The 26,025-nt window shown below is 31.8% G+C and overlaps 3 protein-coding genes across 5 annotated transcripts in view; 2 read left to right on the top strand and 1 right to left on the bottom strand.

Moving 5' to 3' along the window:
* LOC126750561 (wee1-like protein kinase) overlaps positions 1-20,467 on the bottom strand; it is a 35,250-nt gene extending 14,783 nt beyond the window's left edge. The window contains exons 1-6 of one of the 2 annotated variants that reach the window (XM_050460208.1): positions 20,161-20,467; positions 11,784-12,022; positions 11,592-11,725; positions 10,275-10,712; positions 10,076-10,204; positions 2,958-3,175 (exon numbers count right to left, since the gene is read on the bottom strand). In XM_050460208.1, the coding sequence (XP_050316165.1) occupies positions 2,958-3,175; positions 10,076-10,204; positions 10,275-10,712; positions 11,592-11,725; positions 11,784-12,022; positions 20,161-20,312 (1,310 nt within the window). In that variant the 5' untranslated portion in view covers positions 20,313-20,467. Of the gene's footprint in view, positions 1-2,957; positions 3,176-10,075; positions 10,205-10,274; positions 10,713-11,591; positions 11,726-11,783; positions 12,026-20,160 lie in introns of both variants that reach the window. The other variant, XM_050460207.1, reaches the window with a different exon arrangement.
* LOC126750564 (uncharacterized) lies at positions 12,677-15,280 on the top strand. 2 transcript variants are annotated; one of them, XM_050460213.1, is made up of 3 exons: positions 12,677-12,884; positions 13,545-13,937; positions 13,998-15,280. In XM_050460213.1, the coding sequence occupies exons 1-3, from the start codon at positions 12,788-12,790 to the stop codon at positions 14,084-14,086; spliced, it is 579 nt and encodes a 192-aa protein (XP_050316170.1). In that variant the 5' UTR covers positions 12,677-12,787; the 3' UTR covers positions 14,087-15,280. The 2 variants fall into 2 exon arrangements, with proteins under 2 accessions (XP_050316170.1, XP_050316169.1); XM_050460212.1 differs by having other exon boundaries at positions 12,680-12,884; positions 13,545-15,280.
* Positions 20,468-21,306: 839 nt separating the features above from the next.
* LOC126750565 (prenylated Rab acceptor protein 1) lies at positions 21,307-22,310 on the top strand. Its single transcript, XM_050460214.1, has 4 exons — positions 21,307-21,516; positions 21,576-21,785; positions 21,838-22,037; positions 22,096-22,310. Exons 1-4 carry the CDS (start codon positions 21,440-21,442, stop codon positions 22,194-22,196), a joined length of 588 nt encoding a protein of 195 aa, XP_050316171.1. The 5' UTR covers positions 21,307-21,439; the 3' UTR covers positions 22,197-22,310.
* Positions 22,311-26,025: the final 3,715 nt, after the last annotated feature.

Here is a 26,025-nt window from a genome sequence, read left to right as displayed (position 1 = left end):
TAGACATTTTTAATAAAATGTAAAAACTAGATTTGAAATTGCGTAGCGGGCGGGATAGTATCTCACCAGTTTTTATCCTGGGTGTTATTTAAGTACGTGGCCAAACTGCAGGAGGTGATTCTATGAGTAATTTCAAGATGAAAAGTTCACATAAACATAGGTCCAGAAATGCTTCATTTTCAAGATACAGGGTGTCAAACTTTTTTTAAAAATTGGTTTTTCCTAAATATCTTAATAAGCTTTCAGTCGATTTCGTTCAAATTTAACTGTGATATTAAGACCCGTAAGAGGCTAATTTAGCCTTAATTAGATTAAAATTATTATGTCCAGTGGCGTCCCGGAAGACACCCTAACCAATATTTTTGGCAAAAAAAATTATGCGCCACAGACATTTTTTCAATGTTTTTATTTGTTTGAATTAAACAGCTAAAAATACAACTTTTTCATCTCCTGAGTTTCTTACATATCTGTCTTCGTTTGCGAGATAAAAAATTAAAAGCAGTTTATTGCATGTCCCAGGGAAAATAAGATAATAAAATATTAGAACCATCAAACTAATTAAGCAATGAAAATTAGACAAAAGTCGTTGCTTGAATGCTTAATAATAATCGATAAGACAAATTAACATAAAATAATCTACTTAAAACAGTGCGTACTCAACGATTGCAATTATTTGAACTGCTTCGAAGAGTATTGAGCTAATAAAATTTCTAATATTGGACAATGGTTCAATTTACAAACATAGAAATGGCCGATATGCATTTTTTTTATGAAATGGCTGAAGGCAATTCTAGAGCGGCTAGGGGCATTTATCAAGAAAGAGACTCTCATGACATTATACTAAATGGACAAACATTTGTAAAAACACATCAAAGGCTGTGAAACCTGCCACAGTGGCGATTGAGGAAACGGTTTTACATAAAGTTCAGTGTAGCTCTGATACAAGTACACGCAAAATTGCAGAACGATTAACATAAATATTTCTCACTTTACTGTATGGCAAATTTTAAGAGAATATCAACTGCATCCTTACCAAATACAAAGCGTTATTACCTGCCGATTTTTCCCAACGAGTTGTTTATTGTACTTGGCTTTTGCAACAACAGGTAGCGTTTCCAAGATTTCTATCCCGTATTTTATTTGCCGACGAAGCGTGTTTTTCCCGAAATTCAAATATGAACTTTCACAATAATCTTATCTGGGCTGAAGAGAATTCCCATGCGGTTACAGATGTTAATATTCAGCAACAGTATTCCGTGAATGTTTACGTTATTATTGTAAATGATTATCTAATTATTGGACCTAATTTTTTACCCCCGAAATTAAATGGCCAATAATATCGTAATTTTTTGAAATTTATTTTACCTAGACTATTGTCCCGCGAGAAGTAAGAGGAGCAATGTGACTCATGCTTGATGGGGCTCGACCTTACTTCAGCATAGTATCTCGCCAATTTTTGGATGCAACTTTTGGAGAAACTGGATAGGTCGCGAAGGTCCAGTCATGGCCACCCAGGTGACCGGATTTAAATCCGTTAGATTTGTTTCTTTGAGGGCATGTAAAGTCCCTCGTTTACAGAACTTCAGTCAACACTGAAGAAGAATTAACCTAAAGGATACGGGATTCATATGATCAGATAAGACATAAGCCGAGAATATTTCAACGAGTTTGGCAATCAATGTTAAGACGAGCAAATGTTTACATTGAGGTTAAAGGAGGGCATTTTCAGCAACTATAATAAGTCTGGTATTATTTATTGAAATAAAAGTTTAAGGGTAGATCTAAAGATAGAAAGGTTTTTTTTTTAATTTGAACAAAATCGACTGATATTTAAAAAAAGTTTGGCACCCAGTATCTTGAAAATGAAGCATTTCTGGATCTATGTTTATGTGAACTTTTCATCTTGAAATTATTCACAGAATCACCTCCTGGAGTTTGGAAATTATATAATGGTCGTGTTGCTTTGTCACGTCTTATTCAAAAATTTTAAAACTATCTTAGTCTTGTAGTGTTTTTCCTAATTTCGAATGGAAAAAAAAGTTACATTACACGTATTTTTAAAAGTGACAATAGAACTGAAATTAAAACTACCGTGCTATTTCTAAAATTTCCATTTTTTCAAAAAATTGTAGCTTCAAAAATTCTTTTCCCAATAAAAAGTATCCTAATTCCATAAATAAGGCTGTGCATCTTTAAAAATTTAGGAATTTTTTTTGATCCAACTTTATGTTTTAAAAATCATTATGACTATTTCAAATAAAGCACTAAAAATTGAGATTTTTAAAAAGTATTGTGTATTTTTTTCTGAGTATTGTGTATTTGTGAATTGCAATTACTAAATATTGCAACATTCGAAAATCGTAGAATTTAAGTTTTTTATTTAAAATTGTTAATGGCTTGATAGCCTCTCCAGAGTTGTTGGGAAGAATTGGTTTAGAGTTCCTCAAGAAAACACTAGTAGAGATTTAGAAAGATCAAATATAAATGATTGATTATATAGAACAATAAAAAGAATTAACCAATCTGGTAATCCACTTGATATTTATTTTTTTTCATTCAAAAAGAAAGTTACAAATATTTATGCGTAAAACTTAATACTGTCTTAATCTGATTTTGTTAGACTTTGTCAAAGTTATAATAATTTATATTACTATAATATTTAATATTTATTCTTGGAATATTATATTTATCTTAATTTATTAAGTATTTAAACAACAATTCCTATAAATCATCCTATGGTTGAAAGCTTTGGTGGGATGCTCAAATTACGAGACAGTTTTACCACTAACCAAAACTCTTTATTTTTACTTTCGACACGTATTTTGGTTAGTGGTAAAAGTGTCTCGTAATTTGAATTACTATAAATGGTAAATCCGTTAATAAACTATTCTATTCTATTCAAGTTTATGATTTAAATACAAAATAGAAAAACATCGTTAAAATGAAGAAATTCTTACTTGATTAACTCCATAAGGTCCTTGGTCAACTTTTGGGGCAACGGGGGCACCTGTCCCTCCCTCAACGCGTGCCAACTCGGCCCGTTTTTAGGCAGCGGCCCCGAACCGGCACATTCGAGAGCGGTCAAACCGACAGCAAACACGTCCGCCTTCGTCAAATGGCTGTAGTCCTCGTGCAGGATTTCGTTCGGCAAATATCTACAGTCTCCTTCTTCGACCTTCAATAATACAATTTAAGTTATATCCTCAGTAAACGGCACAAAAATACAGTTTCCTATAGATGATAATTGGCGACCTTAATATAAATCTCTTGAGTAATAATATGAATTTGAACAAATTTAAGCATACACTTTAAGTATTTCATTATTTCATTGATTGAGGAGAGCACATATTTACTCGTAGTTTAATTATTCCTTTCTATGACCAGGTTATATTTGTGCGAGATTTCTTAAGACAGGAAAAATTAAACTTCAACAGTTACTTGATATTTTTAATTTAAAGCAAGTCATTAGTGATCCTACACAACATAATTTTACCACAAACGCTTTAAGTCTTATTGATCTAATAATAAATAACTAATCAAACCTCCATAATAAAACAATGGGGCCTCATAAATATATATATATATCCTAACCTAACTTTTAATTGTGTTTTATACACTTATTTTCATTTTAACGGCATGAAACACGTGTCGTCGATAATAAATGTTTGTGAGACCGTGACTTGGTGGTTTTTCTTCGTTTGTTTAACTGATCATAATATGGTATTTCCAGTATTAGATTTTACTATGAATAACAATAGCATTAAACGCATTCAATATAGAAATTACGAAAATATCGATTTAAATCAGTTCCATTTGGTTGGAAGTAACTTGAATAGAGATCAAATTTATTAACTTGTAGATAAGAAAATTGAAATTTTCAATAAAAATATAGGGTTTTTAATATACAGGCATGTGCTTCTTTTAATTAGAAATATACCGAATAAACCCTTTTACGCCGTAGATTACCAATAACATCAAATTGCTCATGAAGGAAAGGGATAAAGCCTACCGTAAATATTTAAAACAAAAAACTGAAGCACACTTGTAATATTACAGACAAATAAACATGCCATTGCTAATAAAAAAATTACTTGATTCAAATTTAATGTTTCAAAAACACACAGTTCTTCGTTCAAGGTCCTTTATCGTATTATATTTCTCTCCGGTTCATGTGATTGTCGATATCTTGGTGGATCATTACTCTTGGGATTAAGACCCATGTGTTTAAGTTATAGTTAGTAGGTATATTGCAGTTAATTTAATTTAATTTTGTTGAATATGTGATTATCTTGTTAAACTTTTATAATTGGGTTTTTATATCATATTAATAGTTATTTGTTCTAATTCTTTGGATAACTTTTGAGAATGTGACTTTACTTTACTCTTTTTCTTTTCTTTTCATTCTTTTAGGTTTGTTTGTGTGTGTTTATTTTTTTTAACTATATTTTTCATTGTTTTGCAACTGTTTCCTGTTATTGGGCAAGTTGCCTGTTGGAAATAAAGGCTTATTATTATTATTATTATTATATATTAGGTTGGAGAAGAGTCTTTGGAAATCATTTAAAAAAAAAAAATTGAGACTATACAAAAATGGTTTTTAAAAAGATAAAATGTGTCCAAAAAATGAATTTTATTCCCAAACCAAAACCTTAGATCTGCGCCAGTTATACTGACTTTAAATACTAAAAATTAATTTAAAAATTTGCCAAGATATCCACACAAGGTGATATACATACCGCAGCATATGCAACAACAACTAATAAAACTCATGGATTAATGCTTCCTGAGCACTTACAGCAAATAGAAAATCAGAAAACCTACAAAGGTTAAATAATTTTTGTTAACCTTTGCATCTAAATTCCATCTAGGTCAAGACAAATCAGTAACTATTTGTCTTTATTACTTCATTTTTCTATATTGTATTTTTTTGGGGGGGCAAATCAATTATTTGATTTGATTCAAGGAGATTAAGGAAAATAACCTACTACCATCATCGCAGCATGGATTTATACCAAAACGCTCCACTACAACAAGCCTCATTGAATGCTTGGACTAAAAATCATGATGACTCTAAGCCAACCGATGTCATTTATCTGGACATAACTTATTAGTAAAACTAGAACATTTTGGAGTAAGAGGAAAATTACTAAATATGATTGCTGAACTGCTAAAGAAAAGATATTATCAAGTCAAAGTGAATGGAGAGCAACATCTAGTAGAAAGTGGAGTTATCCAAGGGTCGGTATTGGGACCCATACTGTTTACACTGTATCTCTTTGACGTTGCAGATCTCATAGAAACAATAATCAAAAAGTTTGCCGATGATGCTAAAATATATGCAAATCCTCTTTCACATGGAGAGCAGCTGAAAGTAGATCTTCACAAAAGTAGAAACATGGTCAAGGATATGGGGTATGACATTAAATGAGTCCAAATGCACAGTACACAGAATTGGACCAAACAACCCAAAGGAGGAATACAAGGTTGAGGAGGAATAGACAAGGAGAGAATACAAGGTACAATTTCATACATCAATTATCATTCTATCTATAGAAGACTCATAAAACTTGCAAAGGATTTCTATTATAGAAACCGTCTAACAAATGCCTGTGACAAGCAAAATTGGTTTGATTGTTGGCAGAGTTGGTCAATAATAATAACAAAAACCAATTTTCCTCAAGCATTAATGAAAGTGAATTGTCTCCGAACTTATTAAATGAATTCTATTGTTCTATAGCTGAAAAGCTTACTAAAAATATAACCCAACCTTCAGATCCTCTTAGCCTTCTGTCAAATTTTACAAGAGTTAAAAATTCATTTTTCTTTATTCCCACAGACCTGACTGAACTAAAACAAGCCATATTGGACATTAAAAATAAACACAGCTCAGGGGATGACGGCCTATCCATAAAAATGTTTACAGGTTTGTCTGACCACATTTTGAATATCTTAGCCCAAGCAATTAATATTTCTAGGGACTCTTGTTTAAAATTGCCTAAGATAATTCTTTTTCACAAAGGTGGAAACTTGGGAGGATCCTTCTAACTATAGACCCATCTCTTTACTTTCCAATATATATTATGGAAAAGTTAGTTAAAATTAGGGTGATTTCTTTTCTTAATTCAAACAATATTCTAAGTCCTCTTTCATTTGGGTTCCGAGAGCAGCTCTGTACAAACGACGCCATTTTTCAGTTTTTGGAGGGATTATATTCAGGCATTAATAGCGGTGGAGTGAATGCAGCGGCTTTCTGTGACCTTTCAAAAGCTTTTGACTGTGTCAATCATGAGTGAAATCTGTATTGTTGTGACGAATTCACAATGAATCACTTATTTTATTGGGTATTACGTCACTTATAGCAAAAATCAATTTAGAAATTACTATCTCACACACTCAAAAATTGAATTTGAAGAAATTTTTTCTTCTCTTCAATTTTTGAGCATGTGAGATAGCAATTTCTAAATTGATTTTTGCTATAAGTGATGGAATACCCAATAAAATAAGCGACTCATTGTGTGAATCATCACATTTTGATGCAAAAACTCCACTATGGCATTAGATGGGTGTCGCATTCTTGGTTTGAGTCGTATTTACCTGGCCGTAACCAGAAGGTTTTGATTGGATCTTCTACATCTGTATTAGGGAGTATTCCAAAGGCGCACTCAACACTTTTTCTCGCTCTTGAAAGGCGATAGTTAAAAATTCTTCTGTCATTATTTAAGGTCCTTTGTGGATACAGCTTCATTATTTCTTGTCTTAACGCAAATGCTTCTTCTGCAACGAAAAACATTGGAAAAGGACGACTATTATCTCCAGGAAGTGATCTTGCCGGTGGAATATTCAATTTATTTTCATTAAGTAGCCTACCAATCTGGGAATTTTTAAATACTGCACCATCGCTGTTTCTTCCAAAATCACCTGATATTGTAGTAAAAAGAGAATCGGCATCAGCGGCATTGCCATTAAGACGATCGAATTGTATGATTTATAATTATTGAAAGTAGAGCCACATTTCGGTGGAACTTGTATTCGCATATGTTTACCATCTCATCATGGCTTTGAAAGCTTCCTCAAACAAGCTTTTGCATTCTACTTGTTCCCGCAATTTGGGACTTCACATTGACACCAATATGAGGTATAAACAGCATATAAGTAAGTGCATTCAATCTGCTTATTCTAATTTAAAACAACTGTTTCCGCATAGACACCTGCTTTCAACATCTCAAAAAATTACTTTATGCGACACTCTGGTTTTGAGTCATTTTAATTTTGCCGACGTCGTATATGGTCCATGCTTAGACTCTATCGACAAAGGTCGAATTCAGCGAGTGCAAAAGTCATGCTTGCGATTAATTTACGGCATTCGTCGTGGACATCCTGTAAGTTACATGCTACGACAAACCAAATGGCTTTCTATGGAGGATCGTAGAAATCTGCATGCTGCTACTGTATTTCACCAAGTAATAACTTTAAATCGCCCCTCGGTTCTATTAAATAAAATACGCTATAGAACTGACGTACATTCTTTGAATCTCCGGCATAGAGGTCTAATTTCTCCGCCTTTGCATACCACTATGTTTTATCAGCGGTCATTTTCTTATAATATTTATTTAATTTACAACCAGATTTCGGAGGACTTTAAAAATGTATCAACAAGTGTATTTAAACATAAATACAAAAAATATTTATTGCGGTAAAATGGGTATATCTGGCGATCGTCGCGTTTATTAAATATGTATGTATTGGGTATGTTAAAGCTTATTGGATGTTTGGCACTTGTTGGGGGATACCTAGTAATTTATTTTGGATGCAACAAAAGAAACAGAAAAGAAATTATAACTTATTTAATGAAGGAGGTTAAACACGAATCTTTTTTTAAATTGCCTTTAGCCTCCTTTTTGCCTATATTATGGTTAAGATTTTTTTTTTAATTTTAAAGCATATGATATTTATTATCTTTGTATCTAGTTAAGATATAATATTTGATTGTAAATTGGGCAAATAAACGATGTATTATTATTATTATTATTATTATTATTATTATTATCTATACTACCTAGACAGTTGAGGATATTCCATAGTTCTTCATATCTCTTAGCAATTTCCAGTCACATATTTTCTGAAGGTAAAGGCTTTTATTCTTTTATAGAAAATAATTGCGGTGTTCTTCAGGGGTCAGTTTTAGGCCCCATACTATTTTTACTTTTTATAAATGATATTACATCTCTTGATATAATTGGGAAGTTCACTTTATTCGCAGACGACACCACAATTTTAGGGCATTGCTCTGACCAACTAAGCCTTAAAGAAACTATTCTCACAGTTCTTCAAAAGCTTAAGTCCTGTTGTGATTCCTACCTTCTATTGCTAAACTTCTCCAAAACAAATATTTTATCGTTTCAGTGTCAGGTGGGGCTCCCCACTCTTCTGTTCCATTTCGGCATGAGACTAAATTCTCAGGAGTTATGGTTGATACTGAATTGAGTTTTAAATCTCATATTATAAATCTTTCCAAGAAGGTATCATCCGGATGTTTCGCTGTTAGAATTACAGCCATTGGGTTAGGATGCGTAATGGCAAAATCAATGTATTATGCCTATTAAGGCATAAAATTATACAGTCAAAGTCGAGATATGGTCTTTGTTTTTAGGGGTTCTCTGGTCAGGACCTCATGGAGTCACTTTTGGTATAGCAAAAAAAAAAATACGATACATTTGCGAAAATTGAACACTGTAAGCTCTTGGTTAAAAACCAAGGCATTTTAACTCTATATGGATTAATTGTTCTTGAAACCGCGACAATGATCCATAAATATCGACACAGGTTTCAGCCTAACAATGTCACTCATATGACTAGAAATGCTTTAAAACTACAGTTACCCATACCTCGTTCAACATTGGTAAAAAGGTCAATTGTTTACGAAAGCATTAAGATTTACAATCATCCACCAAATAACTTGTCGCCCTAAAAATGTTTAGAAATAAAGTTAGAAGATTGCTACCAGCTAGCAATCTTCTAACTTTATAGACTCTATTATAGTTTAGATGAATTTTATTGTGATAGTTTTTAATGTACTTAGTATTCTTTAAGTTTTTAAACATTTTAGTAAGTTCTATTTGCGATTGTCGGATAATATGTTATGTGCACTGTTTACATACTTATATTTATGTTTTTTATATTATATTTTAATTTCATGTTTTGTTTTTTGTCTAGTCATTTTATATCTTTTATTTATATCTAATGTATGTATGTGCGTTAAGTCTATTTTTATAGTTTGTAAGTAGTGCTATTTCTGTAAAATTAAGCTTTTGAACTAGGATAATTTATATTAGCTTTGTCAAGAAGATCGATATCTTATGATAATAAACCTTTTTTTGACTTTGAAGATAAATAATATGACCTTAACAGCTGTTTCTGAGCAAAATGATCTAGGGGTAATAGTTACAGGTGATTTAAAATGGGAAAGTCACATTACAAAATTTGCAAAAAAGGCCAATTTATTTATTTTCCTTCTGAAACAAGCATTATGAGACCACTCAATTTAAATGATAATGAAATTATTACATTAAGGATATTGAGATATTGGAGCAGGTACAAAGAAGAGTTACAAAAATACCAACAGAGCTACAAAAGTTACCTGGAGAGGCTGCAGAGGTTAAATACGGCAAAATTAAAGGAAAGAAGACTTAGGGAAGACCTTATAGAGACATATAAAATCATGAGTGAATACTATGATAATTGCGAAATTGGAAGCATTTTGCAGCAAAATCAAAACTTCAATCTTCATGGACACTCTAAAAAATTGGACAAAGAGAGGGCTGCAAATTTTTTCTCTAACTGAGTGGTTTATCCATGGAACTCTTTATCAGAAGAAACTGTGACTGTCACAAGTGTTAATGCTTTTAATACCCACCTGGACAAAAAATGAAAACATAGTGCAGAAGTGATGATCCACTATAATGCCTAGTGAACAGCAACAATATTTGAATAAGCAATAGCTTCATCGGTTTAACCGCCTGCTATTGGATATTTACTGAATTTACTGAATTAAAAAAAAAGTAAATTGGTCTTTTACCTGTGGATTACTCAAACTGGTCACATGTCCCAAATCGCCAATTTTATAAGTCAACTCTTCCTCGTACATCTGATTATCATCCAGCTCCTCGAAACCGTCATCTGCCGAGTCATAGTTCGTCAAATTCACCTGCAAGACAACAAAATTATTTTTTTTTTTTTTTAATCTTGTTTAAAACCCCTCCTCGTGTCTAACAAACCTTCTTCTCAATCGAAATAAAAATGTTCCCGGGCTTAATATCCAAATGCACCAGACCTTCGGAATGTATATACCTAAGACCCTCGGCTACGTGTAGCAGCATCCTTCTTAACTCCACGGCCCCAAGCGGTTCTTGGGATATTTTATCCGCTAACGAGCCTCCGTTGCAATACTCGTTCTGGATAATCATGTGATTATCTTCTGCCCAGGCCGAGTAGTATCTTACTACGTGTTGATGTTTTCCCAGGACGGCATGGGCGTAAACCTCGTTCAAAGCGGATTTTTCAAATGCACTACCCGCTACCGGTTTAGTGGACTTTTTGATGGCGTAAATGCAGCCATCCAAGCGGTTCACACATTTGAATACTGATCCGAATTGTCCTTTTCCAATTAGTTCTAACTCTAGGAATTCTCGGTGGTATCTTGGAATGTTGCTTTCCTAGGGAGACATTTTAGATTAGGATTCAAAACTCAAATGGCTTTAGAAATAGACTTAAAAAATATCTGACAGAAAAGGCCTACTGTAACACTGGTCATATGACTCGCCAGGTTAACGATTTTCCCTTACCAATCCCTACATCCTCCCTCACCAAGAACTCACTTATATACCTTAGCAAAAAAATTTACAACCATGTTCCTCTATGTATCAGACAAATTTTAGAAGTTAAGAAATTCAAAAATGAATTAAAATCACTTTTATTATCCAGGGCATATTGTAGCCTTGACGATTTTTTTAATGATTCCTTTTGACCTGTGCTCTGACATCATTTTAGTGTTTTAGTTTTGTTTCCTATTAAATATTTTAACTTACTTCCTCTAAATTCTGTTTTATTGACAGCTTTACTTATTTTTTAATCAAATTTATCAAAAAGATGCTTTTTTTCAATCTGTTTTGTTATAATTAATTTTGGTAAAGTGTGTACATTTTATGGTAAAATGTTTTAGATGCTATGTTTGTTTGAAATTTGAAATTTAAACTGAATTTGGAATTTTTTAGTTTTTAGGATGCTTGTACACAAGATTTTGTTTTGTCTTATGTAATATAGTACATTTTCTTTCTTTCTCTTTCTTACTCCTAAAAGAATTATTGAAATATCTCAAAGGGAAATGAAATAGGAAAATATTTCAATGGTTAAATCATAATTGATCTTATACTAGTAGACATATTCTCTCTAACTCAAACAGTTATTTTATATCAAATTGTTAATTAAAGGAAGGCCTTTATTTGAATCTAATTTTCATTAAAGTCTCTCAAGTATTGAGGGCAGGCATTATTGGCCAAAACAGTTATTTTTTGTTTGCAAAACAAATCACTTACCTGTAAAGCAACTCTCTTTGTTGGCTGTTCAATTTCCTCCTGATCAGAACCATCCGTATCATTCAAGTCCAATTTGACTGGCTTCACTTTGGGAGACCTAATTGATCTGGTCCTTTTTTTTGACAATAACAAACCTACACACACACAAAAACTGTCTAAAACCAGTTTTAATCCCTTTTCACAGTTACTTACCGTCAGGAGTGAATGGATTGACGTTGGCTGCAGGTTTTTCCCTTTCAGCGTAAGCACTAGGGACAGCTTTTGGTATGTCACCGAAAAGTCTGCTCCTTGGCAACGGAGTAGTCGAGCTGGAAGACTTCTGGATGATCGTTTTTGGGGTTAGGGGGCTGTCGAAGAGCCTCAGTGCCCTAACCCGCTTGTATGGTGGACTGAAGGCCAGTTTTGTGGGGAGTGGAGTCCGAGGGTTGTCACTTCTTGAGAAGGGAAATTAGTTGTTTTGAAAAACTATTGTATATGATAAGTGTTTGGGGCATTAAGAATATTATGTGTCCAAGGGTTTTTGAAGTTGTGTACTTAATTCAGTTCTTACAAGGCAAATATTTGTCTGTTAAGATACTGTTAGTTTTTTGGGTTCCCTTCTTACTGTGAATTGAGCTAAAGTTTTATTTATATATCGCACCCCCGCTAAAAAAGTGTCACAACTCAAAAACCGTTAATATTGATATAAACATGCAACAAATATTGAAATATTTCGTTCTATCTTGCATAAAAGCGTCACTTCTATATTTCAAGTATTTACCGCGAGATGGCGATGTGACGCTTTTTTGTTGCCAACATCAGCGCAGCGTCAATTCCACAACAGTGTTACTTTTGACTTTATAACAGCGAGCGCATTGAGTTTCATCCAGAAAAGCTATATATTTGTGTTCTGTGCAGAAAAGAGTCACATTTCGTACTGTGACAGTTTTTTACTGTTATATTTTGAGTTGTGTCGGTTTTTTTGAAAACCTAGGTATTAATATTTAAATTTAATTGCGTTAATTTTTAGATGTGACTATTTTTTAGAATTAATGCCAACGATTTCAAAATATTCTTTTTTTTTTTTTTTAAATATGACACTTTTTTTAAATTATTGACAGATATTTTTTTAATGGACACTCTTTATACTTAATTTTTACTTAGTGTTTCTAATTTTTTTTTCTGTGGAAACTTGTGACATACCTTACCAATACGCAATGTCGAGCTCCCGAGCACGCAGAATTATAATATCTCTCGCATTGGATAAGAAGCCAGAGCATAATGCATCAGAGCCAAATCAAGCATTGAATTCAGGTCAGCTGATATTAAATAATTGCATGTCTGAATAAGAGGGTGCGTTTTTATATTCACTGATGGATCCACCGATTGCACACCACCACATCACCAATCCGGTTTTATAAAAAATTGTTATCCATATCATTCAATACAACATAAAAATTGATTGGTCGATGTGTGATGGAATCGGCGGATCCACCAGTGAATATAAAAATGCAATCAGAGTAATATAAAGTCTTAGTAGAACATTGAAAAACAATGCTAACAATGTCAATTATTTTTCAAAAAACATCTTTAAATATTTTATATGTGACCTATAAAGCTATTTAACTCTTTTTAATATAAAATTAAAATAAAAACCATTAAAGTGAAATAAACTATCTTTTACTTTTTTGTTACAAATTTTGCGTAATATGCGTAAACGCATATCTATTTATTTATTTATTTATTTATATATACACGGGATCAACCCCATTACAAAAAATATATATATTTCTGAAAAAGAAATACCTCATATCAAAATTTGTACCTTAATTAACAATAATCTTTTACATAGCCTCTTTGCTTGTCAAAGTATTTTATTAGTTTACGGATACATGCAGATAGCGGATAATTATTAGTTTTATAGTCCTAATAACTTTTGTATTTTAGCTATAATAATGCCTCTTTGATTTTTAGGATACGAAATCTTAAAAATACCTGAAATACAGTTCGTCGAAGATGAAAATGCTGCACCTAATTTTGACTGCAATACAAATTATAATACGGCCAAGGATGCTGACAAGAATAAACCTTGCACTTCATTTCCACATATTGAGTTTTCACCAGAACTGAAAAACAATGCTCAAATGTCGGACTTGGTTAGCGATAATGATGATGATTCTGTGAAGGATCCTAACTATAAATCTGATGATAGCAGTGATTCTAGTTCGTCAAGTTCGTCCTCTTCTGCATCAAGTAGTAGTTCCTGTTCAGGTTGTAGTAATAATTCAAGTTGCAGTGTTTCTTTATCAAGTTCAAACGTTGTTGGCCAGGCATTAGACACTGAATTCGTTAATAGTCAAGAGGCAGGTAATCAAGAACCAGAAAATCAAGCAAAAAATACTCAAGTGTCAAAAATTCAACTTTTAGACTCTCATACAGCAAACACTTTAGTAGCAAATATTCAAAGTGCAAACGCTCAAGATACAGCTCCTCAAGCAGGAGGTACTCAGGAGTAAATACTCAAATTCTCAAGCCTAAAAAAAGAGGAAAAAAGCGAGTAGCACTGACAGAAGAATGGTTAAGCAATAAAGCAAAGAAATTACGGAACTCAGGTCAAGCATACATCTCAAGATCTAAATCTCAAACAAATGTAAAAGCCAGAAGTATTAGACCTCCTTGTGGTGATGCCGGCTAAAATGCTCTAATAAAATAGATGAAAATATAAGACAAGATATTTTCGAAAAATATTGGGCTCTGGGAGATATTAATAGGCAAAGAAGTTTTATTCACAATTGCATGAAACCAGTCAAATCAGCCTACAGGTATAGCAGAGCTCAAAAACCTAGAGAACATAATAATGCATTTTATTTTTATGTCAATGATGATCCAGTCCGCGTATGCAAATTTTTCTTTTCATGGCTACGCTGGATGTTAATAACCAAATTACAAGAAGTTTTTTCATCCCCAGAAAAGATTGTTGCGAATTGTGTAATGCTTATGAAATTGCCACAGGGGATGCCAAGGAAAAGTTGGAAAGCAATTATTTATTGCATTTAGAAGAAAAAGATTTATCAAGAAATGAAAAAAAACCAAGAAAAGGAAAAAGCTAGTCCCAATTACGTGGTGTCAGTTTATGATCTGCAAGCAGTACATCTTCCTGTTCCTCAAGGAACTGTGTCCGATTTCTATTACAAATCAAAATTAAACTGTTATAACTTTACCGTGTCTGAATTAAAAACAGGTTTAACGGAATGCTACTTTTGGCATGGAGGGCACGGAAATAGGGGAGCTGATGAGATTGGTTCATGTGTGCTCGATTTAAAAAAAAAAAATTGGATACTTTTAAAAGTGAAGATGGGCTTGACTTCGTTTTCTTTTCGGATAATTGTTGTGGGCAGCAGAAGAATAGATTTTTTAGTTGCGATGTATATTTATAGAAGTAAAGGTTTTTAAGTTAAATCAAGATAATCCGACCACTCTACTATAAAACATCCTATAAAGATGAAGACTTTAAGCAAGTAGATTTATGCAGAAGAAAAAAAAATATTAATATACCAAATACTCTACAATATGCCTACAAAAGTGAACTTAGCATTAAAGACAACAAGAAAAAAGATCTATTAAATTTGTTACATAATAATCACATTCCGAGTTGTTATTCAGTATTTTATAACTCTTTGTAATAAAAAAAATATATTTTTTTTAAGTTCTTTATTGTGTTTTTTTTATATTGCACTAGTTTCATTTGAAAGTCAAAATAGCATTTTGTTCTAAAAAAATGTCATAATATTGGGGTATATATTGCTTACCTGTCTTTGTGTAAAAACAATATTTTTGTTAATATTCTGGGAATCTATAGGTCACCTGCAACAGATGTGAATGATTTTATAGGTAATTTAGGGGACATTTTGAATACTGGCTTTTCCGATAGTAAACAAATATGTTTTAATGGGAGATATTAATATTAATCTACTTGATGCTTCCTCCCCAGTAGTAAATAATTACATAACAGTGTTAAACTCTTATGGATTTTTGAGCACAATCAATAAACCAACCCGCATACAACATCAAAGTGCTACCTGTATTGATCATTGCTTCGTAAAATGTAATAGTGCTGTATATAATAATCTAAATTCTGTTATATTAAAACAAGATTTCACTGATCACTACCCCATTTTATTGAATATCAAACATGATGCAATTAGTAATGCTCCCTCTAACACTGGTCATATGACTCGCCAGGTTAACGATTTTCCCTTACCAATCCCTACATCCTCCCTCACCAAGAACTCACTTATATACCTTAGCAAAAAAATTTACAACCATGTTCCTCTATGTATCAGACAAATTTTAGAAGTTAAGAGATTCAAAAAGGAATTAAAATCACTTTTATTATCCAGGGCATATTATAGCCTTGACGATTTTTTTAATGATACCTTTTAACCTGTGCTCTGACATCATTTTAGTGTTTTAGTTTTGTTTCCTGTTAAATAATGTAATTTACTTCTTCTAAATTCTGTTTTATTGACAGCTTTACTTATTTTTTAATGAAATTTATCAAAAAGATGCTTTTTTTTCTCAATCTGTTTTGTTATGATTAATTTTGGTAATGTGTGTAAATTTTATGGTAAAGTGTTTTAGAAGTTATGTTTGTTTGAAATTTAAAGTGAATTTGGAATTTTTTAGTTTTTAGGATGCTTGTACACAAGATTTTGTTGTCTTACGTAATATAGCACATTTTCTTTCTTTCTTTCTTTCTTTCTTTCTAGTAAATTGGAAACTCATCGGAATAGGCCAGTGTTTCCGAGGGTCAACTTTACTACTTTAAAACAAAAACTATCTCTTGAAACTTGGGACTCTGTTCTTGAAAATAACAATTCCAACTCTTGTATGGAAAAATTCATGAATCTGTTGCAGCAGTATGTGGAGATGTGTTCGACTGGTCATAAGATAAATAACAAACAATTAAGATTGAAACCATAGATCATAGGTGGACTCTTAACATCTATTTGTAGAAGAGACAAACTAAAAAAAGTATGTACATTCAATCCAAATAACGCTGAAGCATTAAATACCTACCGACAGTACAGAAATAGTTTATGCAAATTAATTAAAAAACCTAAGTATAATTATTACAAAACAAAAATAAACAAAAATGTAAAATGTAAAAGACTCAAAAAAAATCTGGAAAATAATAAAAGAAGCCACAAATGATTTCATTATTAAATCTGATATAAAAGCAATTTGTAACAATGATGGCATTAAAATTACTGAAAAGAATTTGATGGCAAATGAATTTAATATATACTTCAGCAATGTTGGTAAAAAGTTAGCAGAAAAAATTAATCCTCCATCCTGTGAACCAGGGTTTCAACAAAAAGTAAATAACAGTGAATCATTTTTTTTTATCTCCAATTGAAGAGCATGAAATTGTAGAGCAAATAAAAAATCTCAAGAATGGTGTCTCTCGTGGAGAAGATGGCATTACATCAGAAGTAATAAAAGATTTTTTTACTAAAACCTCTGAAACACATTATTAACATCATTTTTAGTTCGGGAGTATATCCAACTGTTCTTAAAAAAGCTGCAATTATTCCTCTTTATAAGCAGGGTGATAAAAAGTTAATGAATAATTATAGACCAATTGCAATAATAAGTACTGTTAGTAAAATAATAGAAAAATGCCTTAAACATAAATTAATGATATTATTGAATAAACATAAATTATTGTCCGAAAGTCAGTTTGCTTTTAAAGATAATGTTAATACAATTGTGCAAAGTGACAGAACAAATTATAAAATCTTTAGATAGCAAAAAGAAAGTAGTGGCAATATTCCTGGACTTGGCCAAAGCCTTTGACACTTGTGGCACATCACATTTTATTAAACAGATTATATGATATGGGGATAAGAGGAATAGTAAATAATCTATTCAGTTCATACTTGAGTAACAGAACTCAGAAAGTAAAATTAACAGAGGAGAAAAGTGGTTCTGTAAAAGTGGGAGTTGGTGTGCCACAGGGTACAGTGCTCGGGCCAGTCTTGTTTAACATCTATATGAATGGGATTTTTTCTGTGTTGAATGAGGGAAGGGTTCTCTGTTTTGCGGATGACAGTGTCATTATAGTAAATAGCAATACATGGCAATCAGCTATTAGAAAAGCCGAATTAGCAATAACATACATAAAGAGATGGTTGGATTTTAGTTTGTTATCACTTAATATTGATAAGACCCATTTTATGATGTTTGCATTGACTCAGGCAACCCTTCCTAAAGTTCAAGAGCTAAAGGTACATGATTATCTTTGCGATATACAATCTTTGCACTGCAAATGTCAATCTACCGTTAAAAGAAAATTTAATATTAAGTATCTAGGTGTATTCATGGATGAAAATTTAACTTGGAAATCACACATAGAATTTGTAACTGCTAAAATAAGGAAGTTGATTTATAAGTTTTATGAGCTACGTAACATCCTACCAATTAAAATTCTTAAAACTATATATTTATCTTTTATTGAATCAATTCTAAACTTTGGTATTATTGTCTGGGGAAATGCTCGAAAAACTTTTATGTCAGTTTTAAATGTAGCACAAAAGTATATAATTAAAATAATGTATTTTAAAAACAGAGGATACCCATCTGAATTGCTATTTCATGAATGCAAATTATTGACATTAGAACAACTCTACATAGTGGCAGCACTTAGATTTATGTTAAAAACAGATTGTTATAGACAGGAAATATCTCATCAATTAAATGCTAGAAATTCATCTCTGCAAAATGTTAATATACCTTTAGTAAATAGTTCAGCCATACAGAGACATATCTATTTTCTTGGTCCCAAACTGTACAATTTCCTTCCTCTTTCACTAAGAACAGGAAACTATCATCAAATTAAACATAGATTTAAAAAATGGCTTATTGATAGTGAGGTAGCTATTAATAATTTTGGCTAGATTAACTTGTTAATTCCTTCTCACTAGATTTCTTTTTCCACTAAATTAGCTTAGTCTCCTTCCATAAATTAACATTACATAACCTCATTATTATTATTATTATTGTTGTTTATTGTTCATTTACTTAAGTATTTCTTAAAAATGTAAGTATTAACTACTGGACACACAGATTTATAATCCATTGTGCAGTTTAAAGTAAATTGTATAAAAAACAAATGTATTAAGTTTGAATATTTTTAAACTAAAAATTACAAAAAACTATTTCTTTTAACAAATCACTGAACCAGTAACATAAAACTAATTATATTTTTCTTTACACTAAAATAACATTTAACTTGTATTTTGTCATAGTCACTGATAAATAAAGGTTTCAAGTTAATTTAATTCTTTAAAATCAATTTTCTCAAAACAATGTTTTTTGAGTTGTGACACTGTTTTAGCGGGGATGCGATATGTTTTTTAATGAGTTTTATAGTCTATTATCTACCTCAGCGTTACTAAAAGTGTGCTCCGCGGGGCCCCGGTACTCCGAGAAAACCTCCGGTAGGGCTCTGCCAGCAGTCACAATAAATGAATGCATGTATTAAAGTGGATCTATCTTTTTTTGTATGATTATTAATAAACAATTCACATATAACTGCTTTTGCTTTTAGGTTAAAGTTTAGGGTTCCATTAAAAATTTAGCTTTTTAAAAGGGTTCCGTCGAGAAAAAAGTTTGAGTAACACTGATCTACCTATTACTTTTAATATCTTATTTTATATACTGTATGTTTTATACTACTTTTTATATTTTACCTGTTCTTATTATTAAACTACTTTATATAGGTATATTTATGTTCATATCTTGTTAAGCTATACTTTGAGTATAAGTGCATATATGTATGCTTTATTAACAAAAATATATATTTTCTAAAAGAATAAAGCACTTTTTGACCTTGACTTAGGAGTTTTTTGCTCCAACTGAACTGGATCAGCAACAACATTAATTATCGAGAACATTCTATAAAATATTTTTCTTTTCGTTTCTTGAGAACAGTCTCTTCAGTATTTCAGATATTTAAAGTTGCCAATTGTCATAAAGACATGCTTGACGCAGCTACTTATAAAAAGACCAATATTTTGGAAATGTTTCTTCGTGCTCTTTTGAACTTTAAACAACATTTATTAAGACAATTCCAGAAACTATTTTGTTCTTTGTTAGATGAGAATATTCCCAAGAATTACTAGCAATCAATATCAGTTATAGCTTCAATTTTTTAAGCATTTTAATACAAATGCCTTTGTCATAAGAAATTTTTATGGTGGAAATTAATTAGAATAAAACAAAACCATTAATTCCTGTTCGAGACAAAGAACATGAAAATACCTATAACCAGTATTTTATTAGGATATATATATATGGAAATCATGTGCCTCAATATAAGACAAAGGCCTGTAAACGTTTCATAACATTCCCCGAAGCCTCAAACGCGTTTAAAACTACATTTTGCATAAAAATGCTTCTTGAAAACAAAATGGTGGTGGTTTAGAAAGTGGGCCCCTTTTATAAAATCTCCCAGGATCCATTACAAACAAAGAATCCCCATTTTTACTATGACGAATATTGGAAAATAGAAGAATATTATACGTACCTTGAGTTATTAAGTCTCCTAAAAGGTTGGGGGCTCATGAAACTCGAATTTTCAGCGTTATCACTGGATAGTTCGAAAGACATGTCTCCGCAGCCTGACGAATTGAGATCCTCCGTCTCCAGCTCCCGAAAATCGTCTTGTACGCTAGACATTATGGGTATAACACTTATAAAACACGATTCGTCACTAAAATATTCGTTTTTTCGTTAAAAACACTTAAAAAAAGCCAAATTTATCGCCACAAAATAAACATAAGCTTCTCATTTAAAACGGTTAAATTTTTTGATGGTTGCACAGTTGACGCATCTGGATTTGATTTCGGCCAATCGGCGGGCGGCTTCGCAGGCCAAGATGGCGTTCGCCCTCTGATTGGTCGGATTTGAAGCGTTACCCTTCTACGAGAGGGCGCGCGATTTAAATTTGTAATTTGTTTTTCAGTAATTACAGGTTTTTAATTAATTTAAACTAATAAAATATTTATGGAGTTTGTTTGTATCAGTGGCTACATTATTATGTTATAATTTATTTTGTGTTTTTTGGGTTAAATGGAGCAAGACTCTTACAACCTCTAATGCGTGCTATGATTGGCTTGGCAGCCGGAACTAGTACCTTTAAGCGGGATGTTTAAATGGTCAATTAAATTATTGGTTATTTGCACTTTTGAACCATAAAAAACTTAAGAATTTTCTTGATTTTTAATTTTATCTCAAGTCGTTTTCACTTAGGACTAACCAGAATAATCATGTCCTTTCTTTATTCCGGAATATTTACGTTTTCTTTTCGGAAATTTCAAATAATCAGCTGATAATAAACGGTCGTGTTATGCACTTGCTTTAGTCATATTTGGAACTGGTATTAGTACACCGTTGCCATATTGGGAGAAAGCTTATTATTAAGTGGAGCTGTAGGAAATGTAAATTGTATTATTATAGTCTGTCTGCTAAATTAAAAATACATTATTCTTTAATCGTTATTCTTGTAGATGTAGATTTCTCAGTTATAACGTTTTTTTATGAATCAAACGATATATATTCCTTTTATTTTATTACTTCTTTTACTTTATATAATATTTTAGAATAAAGTCACTATTTAGGAGTAATTTAATTTTTGTCTCTAACCCTATAATCAGGGAAGGAATCGCCAGCATGGCAACACCGCACCAAATGAAAATGTCAACAAACGAAAAAATAAACACGTAGACATATCTCGCTATTTTCCTCTAAAATAATCGAGTTTTCTCCACTAATTTCCCAATCAGACTATTAAACCAAGCAGAAAAATGACCGAGGTGGCGGTAGAAGTGACGGGGGAGATGGACACCCCCGCGGACCTTCCGAAATCCAGTAGTTTATCCAGGTGACCCAGAACCTATAAAACATGTTTTCACCCAAAATTTTATTAAAATATTTTTGAAGATTTCTTAAATTCTCCAAGGAAATGCCTGATCCTAAAGAGTGGATTCAGCAGCAAAGACAAAACGTCAGGCCCTGGCTGCTGTTCATACAAACATCAAACTTTAAGGCCCCCGCCTCAATTCCCAGGTTAGGAAAACGGATCATGAGGAACATTGAATATTTTCAGGCCAATTATTTGTTTGTTTTTATAGGGCTTATCATATATTGTTTGTAAGTTAATAGTTTATTTTTTAAATTAACCATATTAATAAGACATTTTTAGAATTACTTCACCAATGATACTTATAGCGATAGCAGGGACCTTTTATGCTGGCTATAAACTAAGCTTAAGGTACCATGAAAAAAAACTGGTGATATTTGGTAAGGAATTGACGTTAGCCCAGCAATATGGGCTGGTATTCGCATGTTCTATGCCCATATATTATTTAGTCGGGGCCCATGCGGCCATGTTTTGGGTCATCGGTAAGGAATTTTAGCATTGGCACAATGTTTTTTTTTAAAATGTATTATGATGTTATAGGCGCCTCAATTGTTATTATAACACTCCATGCAGCTTTTTACAATATTGAAGCTATAATTGCAAGGCAAGATGATGAATTTCCTTTACTGGAAGAAGTATAAATTGGATTTTAGCAAACATCTTTTTTTTGTATATATTTTTAATTGTATAATTTGTATAATAGTTGGTTTTATATATTTAATATTGATTCGAATAAAATTGTATGCTTACCTAGATTTGGTAGTCCTTATTAAGTTTGGCAGGGTTGCCACATTCAGGAGACTAATTTTCTCTTTTTAAAGAAAGCCATAGAAGCTTTGCCCTTAAAAACGTTTTAATGGCAAATCCCTTCATAGAGCTCAAATTATAACAGTACAATTTTATTTACATTTATAATATATAATTATAGATGTTTCATTTACCATGTTTACACGCAACTGTAAATAATAATAATAATATCCTTTATTTGCCAACAAAATCGTATACAGGACGACAAAGCAACGTCATACAAAGGAGGATCTAGCTCCCATAGGGTACATTAATTTTTCTTCTTTCTTTTATTCATAGAGGCAATATACTTACATAAACAAAATAACAAAATTTAAAATAAATATTCTAAATATCTAACACAAGTTAAAATTATTATCCAAAAGTAAAATTATAAAAACATTTAATCTGCAACCAGTGGTAAACAGCTTTTTTAAATTGGACTGCAGATTCAATGCTTCTAATATCAGCAGGTAGCATTCTATAAGCCCTGATGGCCATATAATGAGAACCTCTTTCATAGAATTCCAATTTTTAAACAAATAAATATGGTTGGAAATCAGAGTACGGAAATATGCAATAACTGCGATAAAGTAGTGGACAATGATCAAGTGTATGTATATTTGCGATCTTTGTGCGGCAAAAATACATAAAAAATGTACGAACTTATCGTCTTCGGAAATAAAATGTATGCCATTGCAAAGAAGAGTTTTAGTGCTGTTATGCTTTAAGTGCAAGGAAGTTTTAGGAAAAACTCCAGAAATGTTTAATTTGATGAAAGAAATGAAAAATGAACTAGTAAACCTAAAAATTGAAGTAACTGAACTTAGAAAAGAAATCAATATTAACAAGAAACAACAAAATACCTATTCTGATATTGCAAAAAGGGGCCAAACAATAATGGGAAATAAACCATCTCAATTTCCTACATTAATTATGAAATCCAAAAGTGGTTTAGACTCTGAAAAAACGCTAAAACTAATCCAAGAAAAAATAAATCCTAATGATCTGAAAATAGGAGTGAAAAATATTAATAGCACAAAAAATGGAAATATAATTGTTAAATGCAACACAAAAGAGGAAATAGGATCACTGAAAAAAGCAATTGAAACAAAATTAGGACACACAGTGGAGGCTAACATACCGAAGAAGAAAAGGCCACGAGTTAAAATTGTTGGATACACAGGGGACGGAACACCAGAAATCATTGAAGACAAAATAAGACGTCAAAACCATTGGATAATGCAAAATGATGAATTTACAGTAACTTACATCAAAAGGAACGAACAAAAAAAGTTCTCAATTATTTTCCTGGAGTGTGAACCGGAGGCCTACTGGAAGTTTATTGGCTCAGGAATGGCCTGTATTGGATGGAATCGTTGTGCTGTGTATGACGATGTTCCATTTACAAGATGTTATAAATGCCAAGGATACAATCACAAATGCAATGTTTGTAATAATAATACAGCATGTGGAACCTGCGCGGGTGAGCACGAAACAAAAACATGTAAAAGTGTTCAACACAAATGTTATAACTGCATCTCAGCAAACAGAAAATATAATTTAAACCACAATGTTGAACATACAGCCCTAGATAGCAATTGTCCATCAACAAAATATTTTCTTGAAAGCACAAAGAAAAAGATTGACTATGGAGAATAATGGTTGTAATTAATCAAGAAGACCTTCTGAACAAAATGGATGGAGATGACAATATCTTAACTAAGACGGTGGATAGCAGTATGTTGCATAATGAAGTAAATGTAAATGCAAGTATTTTTAATTTGGTACATGTAAATATTAGAAGTGTAAGAAAAAATTTCGACAATCTAATTCTATTGTTAGAAAATTTTAATTTAGGCTTTACAGACATAATTGTATTAAGTGAAACTTTTCAAGTATCCTCGAAGGATGACTTTAATATAAGGGGTTATGAAACATTCTATAATGAAGGCAAATACAATAAAAATGATGGAATCATAATTCTGATAAAACCTGAATTGGACCCGGTGTTCTCCACAGTAATATTGCCAAAATCTCAAGTCACTTTGGCTAGAGTAGTATGTCATATCAAGGATATTACTGTAGGAGTTACAGCCGTGTATATGTATAAGCCACCTCCTATTTCAAAAGATCTTTTTATTCAGGATTTGGATCTTTTATTCAGGATCAACAACTAGAAATATTTCCTGGGGACGTTAATATAGATCTATTAAATTCTTGAAGATAATAATGTTATTAAGTATTCAACTGTAATGTCACAATCGGGCTATTTATCTTATATAAATTCAATTACACGACCAGACACCAAAACTAATTTAGATCACATTTTCTTAAAATGTAAAAATATTTATTCCGCAGAGTTTAAATCATTTGTTTTAGATAGCTGTCTAACAGATCATTTTCCAGTAATGATAAATGTTGCCTTTAAAGATAAAAGTTTCCGAGCTGTCACCCAAAAAACAGAATCTAATAAAAAATCAATAGACATACATAATCTTAAAAGACTGTTAAATGAACAAGACTGGACGTTAATAAAAGAAATAGACAATCCTGACCAAGCAATGAGCACTTGTTTTGAAATCTATACAAAGCATATAAAAAGCTCCGAAAGCCACTCTTTATATTACAAGAAATACAGAAAAATTAAAAAATGGATTACCAATGGTATAATAGCCTCAATCAAACATAGGGACAAACTAAAACGAAAACTATTAAAAAATTATAATGTAGAACTAGAAAATGAATATAAAAATTATAGAAACCATTTAAATAAAATTATATCAATTCAAAAAAGAAATTATTATAGAAATGAGATTAATAAAAATAAAGATAATATGAAGAAAATGTATGAAGTAATAAGAGATGCAACGAATCAAAAACAGACAGAAAAACTTCACATTAAAATAAAAAATGAAAATGGGGAAAACTTCCAAGATGAACATCAAATGGCTGACTTTTGTAATCAATATTACACAAATATTGGTATTCAGATGGCAGAAAAAATCCCACAACCTCACAACCCACATAGCCTGGAGAACCCTATTGCACAATCTATATATTTGACACCTATTACCCATAATGAACTAATAAAACACATTAACAACCTTAAAAATAAAAGTTCCCCAGGTTTTGATGGTATATCGGATCGGCTAATCTGATTAAACAAACACACATAGAAATTCTAGAGCCACTTATTCACATCATAAATCAAATCTATAAGACTGGACATATACCTTCAAGCTTTAAATTAACAGTTGTCACTCCGATTCATAAATCAGGACCCAAAAATGTCAGTAATTACCGGCCGATAAGCTTAATAACTTGCTTCGCAAAAATATTTGAAAAAAGTCTGAAAGGCAGATTATTGAGCTTCTTTGTCACTTATAACATTTTGGCTGAAAATCAATATGGGTTTTTACCAGGTTGTAGTACTTCCGATGCATTACACAAACTCACTTCAGCAGTCACTAATCATCTTAACCAGAGCAGAAAGTGCCTTGGTGTTTTCATAGATCTCGCATCTCGCTAAGGCATTTGATACTGTTCCACATAACAAACTGTTTGAAGTTTTGGAACATTATGGGGTAAGAGGAACTGCAATAACTCTAATGAAGAATTACTTAAAAAATAGACAAGTTGTTAAAATAAATAATACTTTAAGCAAAGAAGAGGTAATACAGA

The sequence above is a fragment of the Anthonomus grandis genome, chromosome 2 (assembly GCF_022605725.1).
Source record: "Anthonomus grandis grandis chromosome 2, icAntGran1.3, whole genome shotgun sequence".
Classification (NCBI taxonomy): Eukaryota; Metazoa; Arthropoda; class Insecta; order Coleoptera; family Curculionidae; genus Anthonomus; species Anthonomus grandis.
Note: the sequence above shows the minus strand (reverse complement) of the source record. Positions and strands in the feature narration are given on the sequence as shown.

Bases quoted from the DNA above. Each gene is read 5' to 3' on its own strand.
- LOC126750565 (XM_050460214.1), top strand. From the start codon at position 21,440: ATGACCGAGGTGGCGGTAGAAGTGACGGGGGAGATGGACACCCCCGCG. The intron at 21,786-21,837 runs GTAAGTTAATAG...AGACATTTTTAG, and splicing joins GGGCTTATCATATATTGTTT to AATTACTTCACCAATGATAC. The intron at 22,038-22,095 runs GTAAGGAATTTT...ATGATGTTATAG, and splicing joins GGCCATGTTTTGGGTCATCG to GCGCCTCAATTGTTATTATA.
- LOC126750564 (XM_050460212.1), top strand. From the start codon at position 12,788: ATGTCGAGCTCCCGAGCACGCAGAATTATAATATCTCTCGCATTGGAT. The intron at 12,885-13,544 runs GTCAGCTGATAT...TTTGATTTTTAG, and splicing joins AAATCAAGCATTGAATTCAG to GATACGAAATCTTAAAAATA.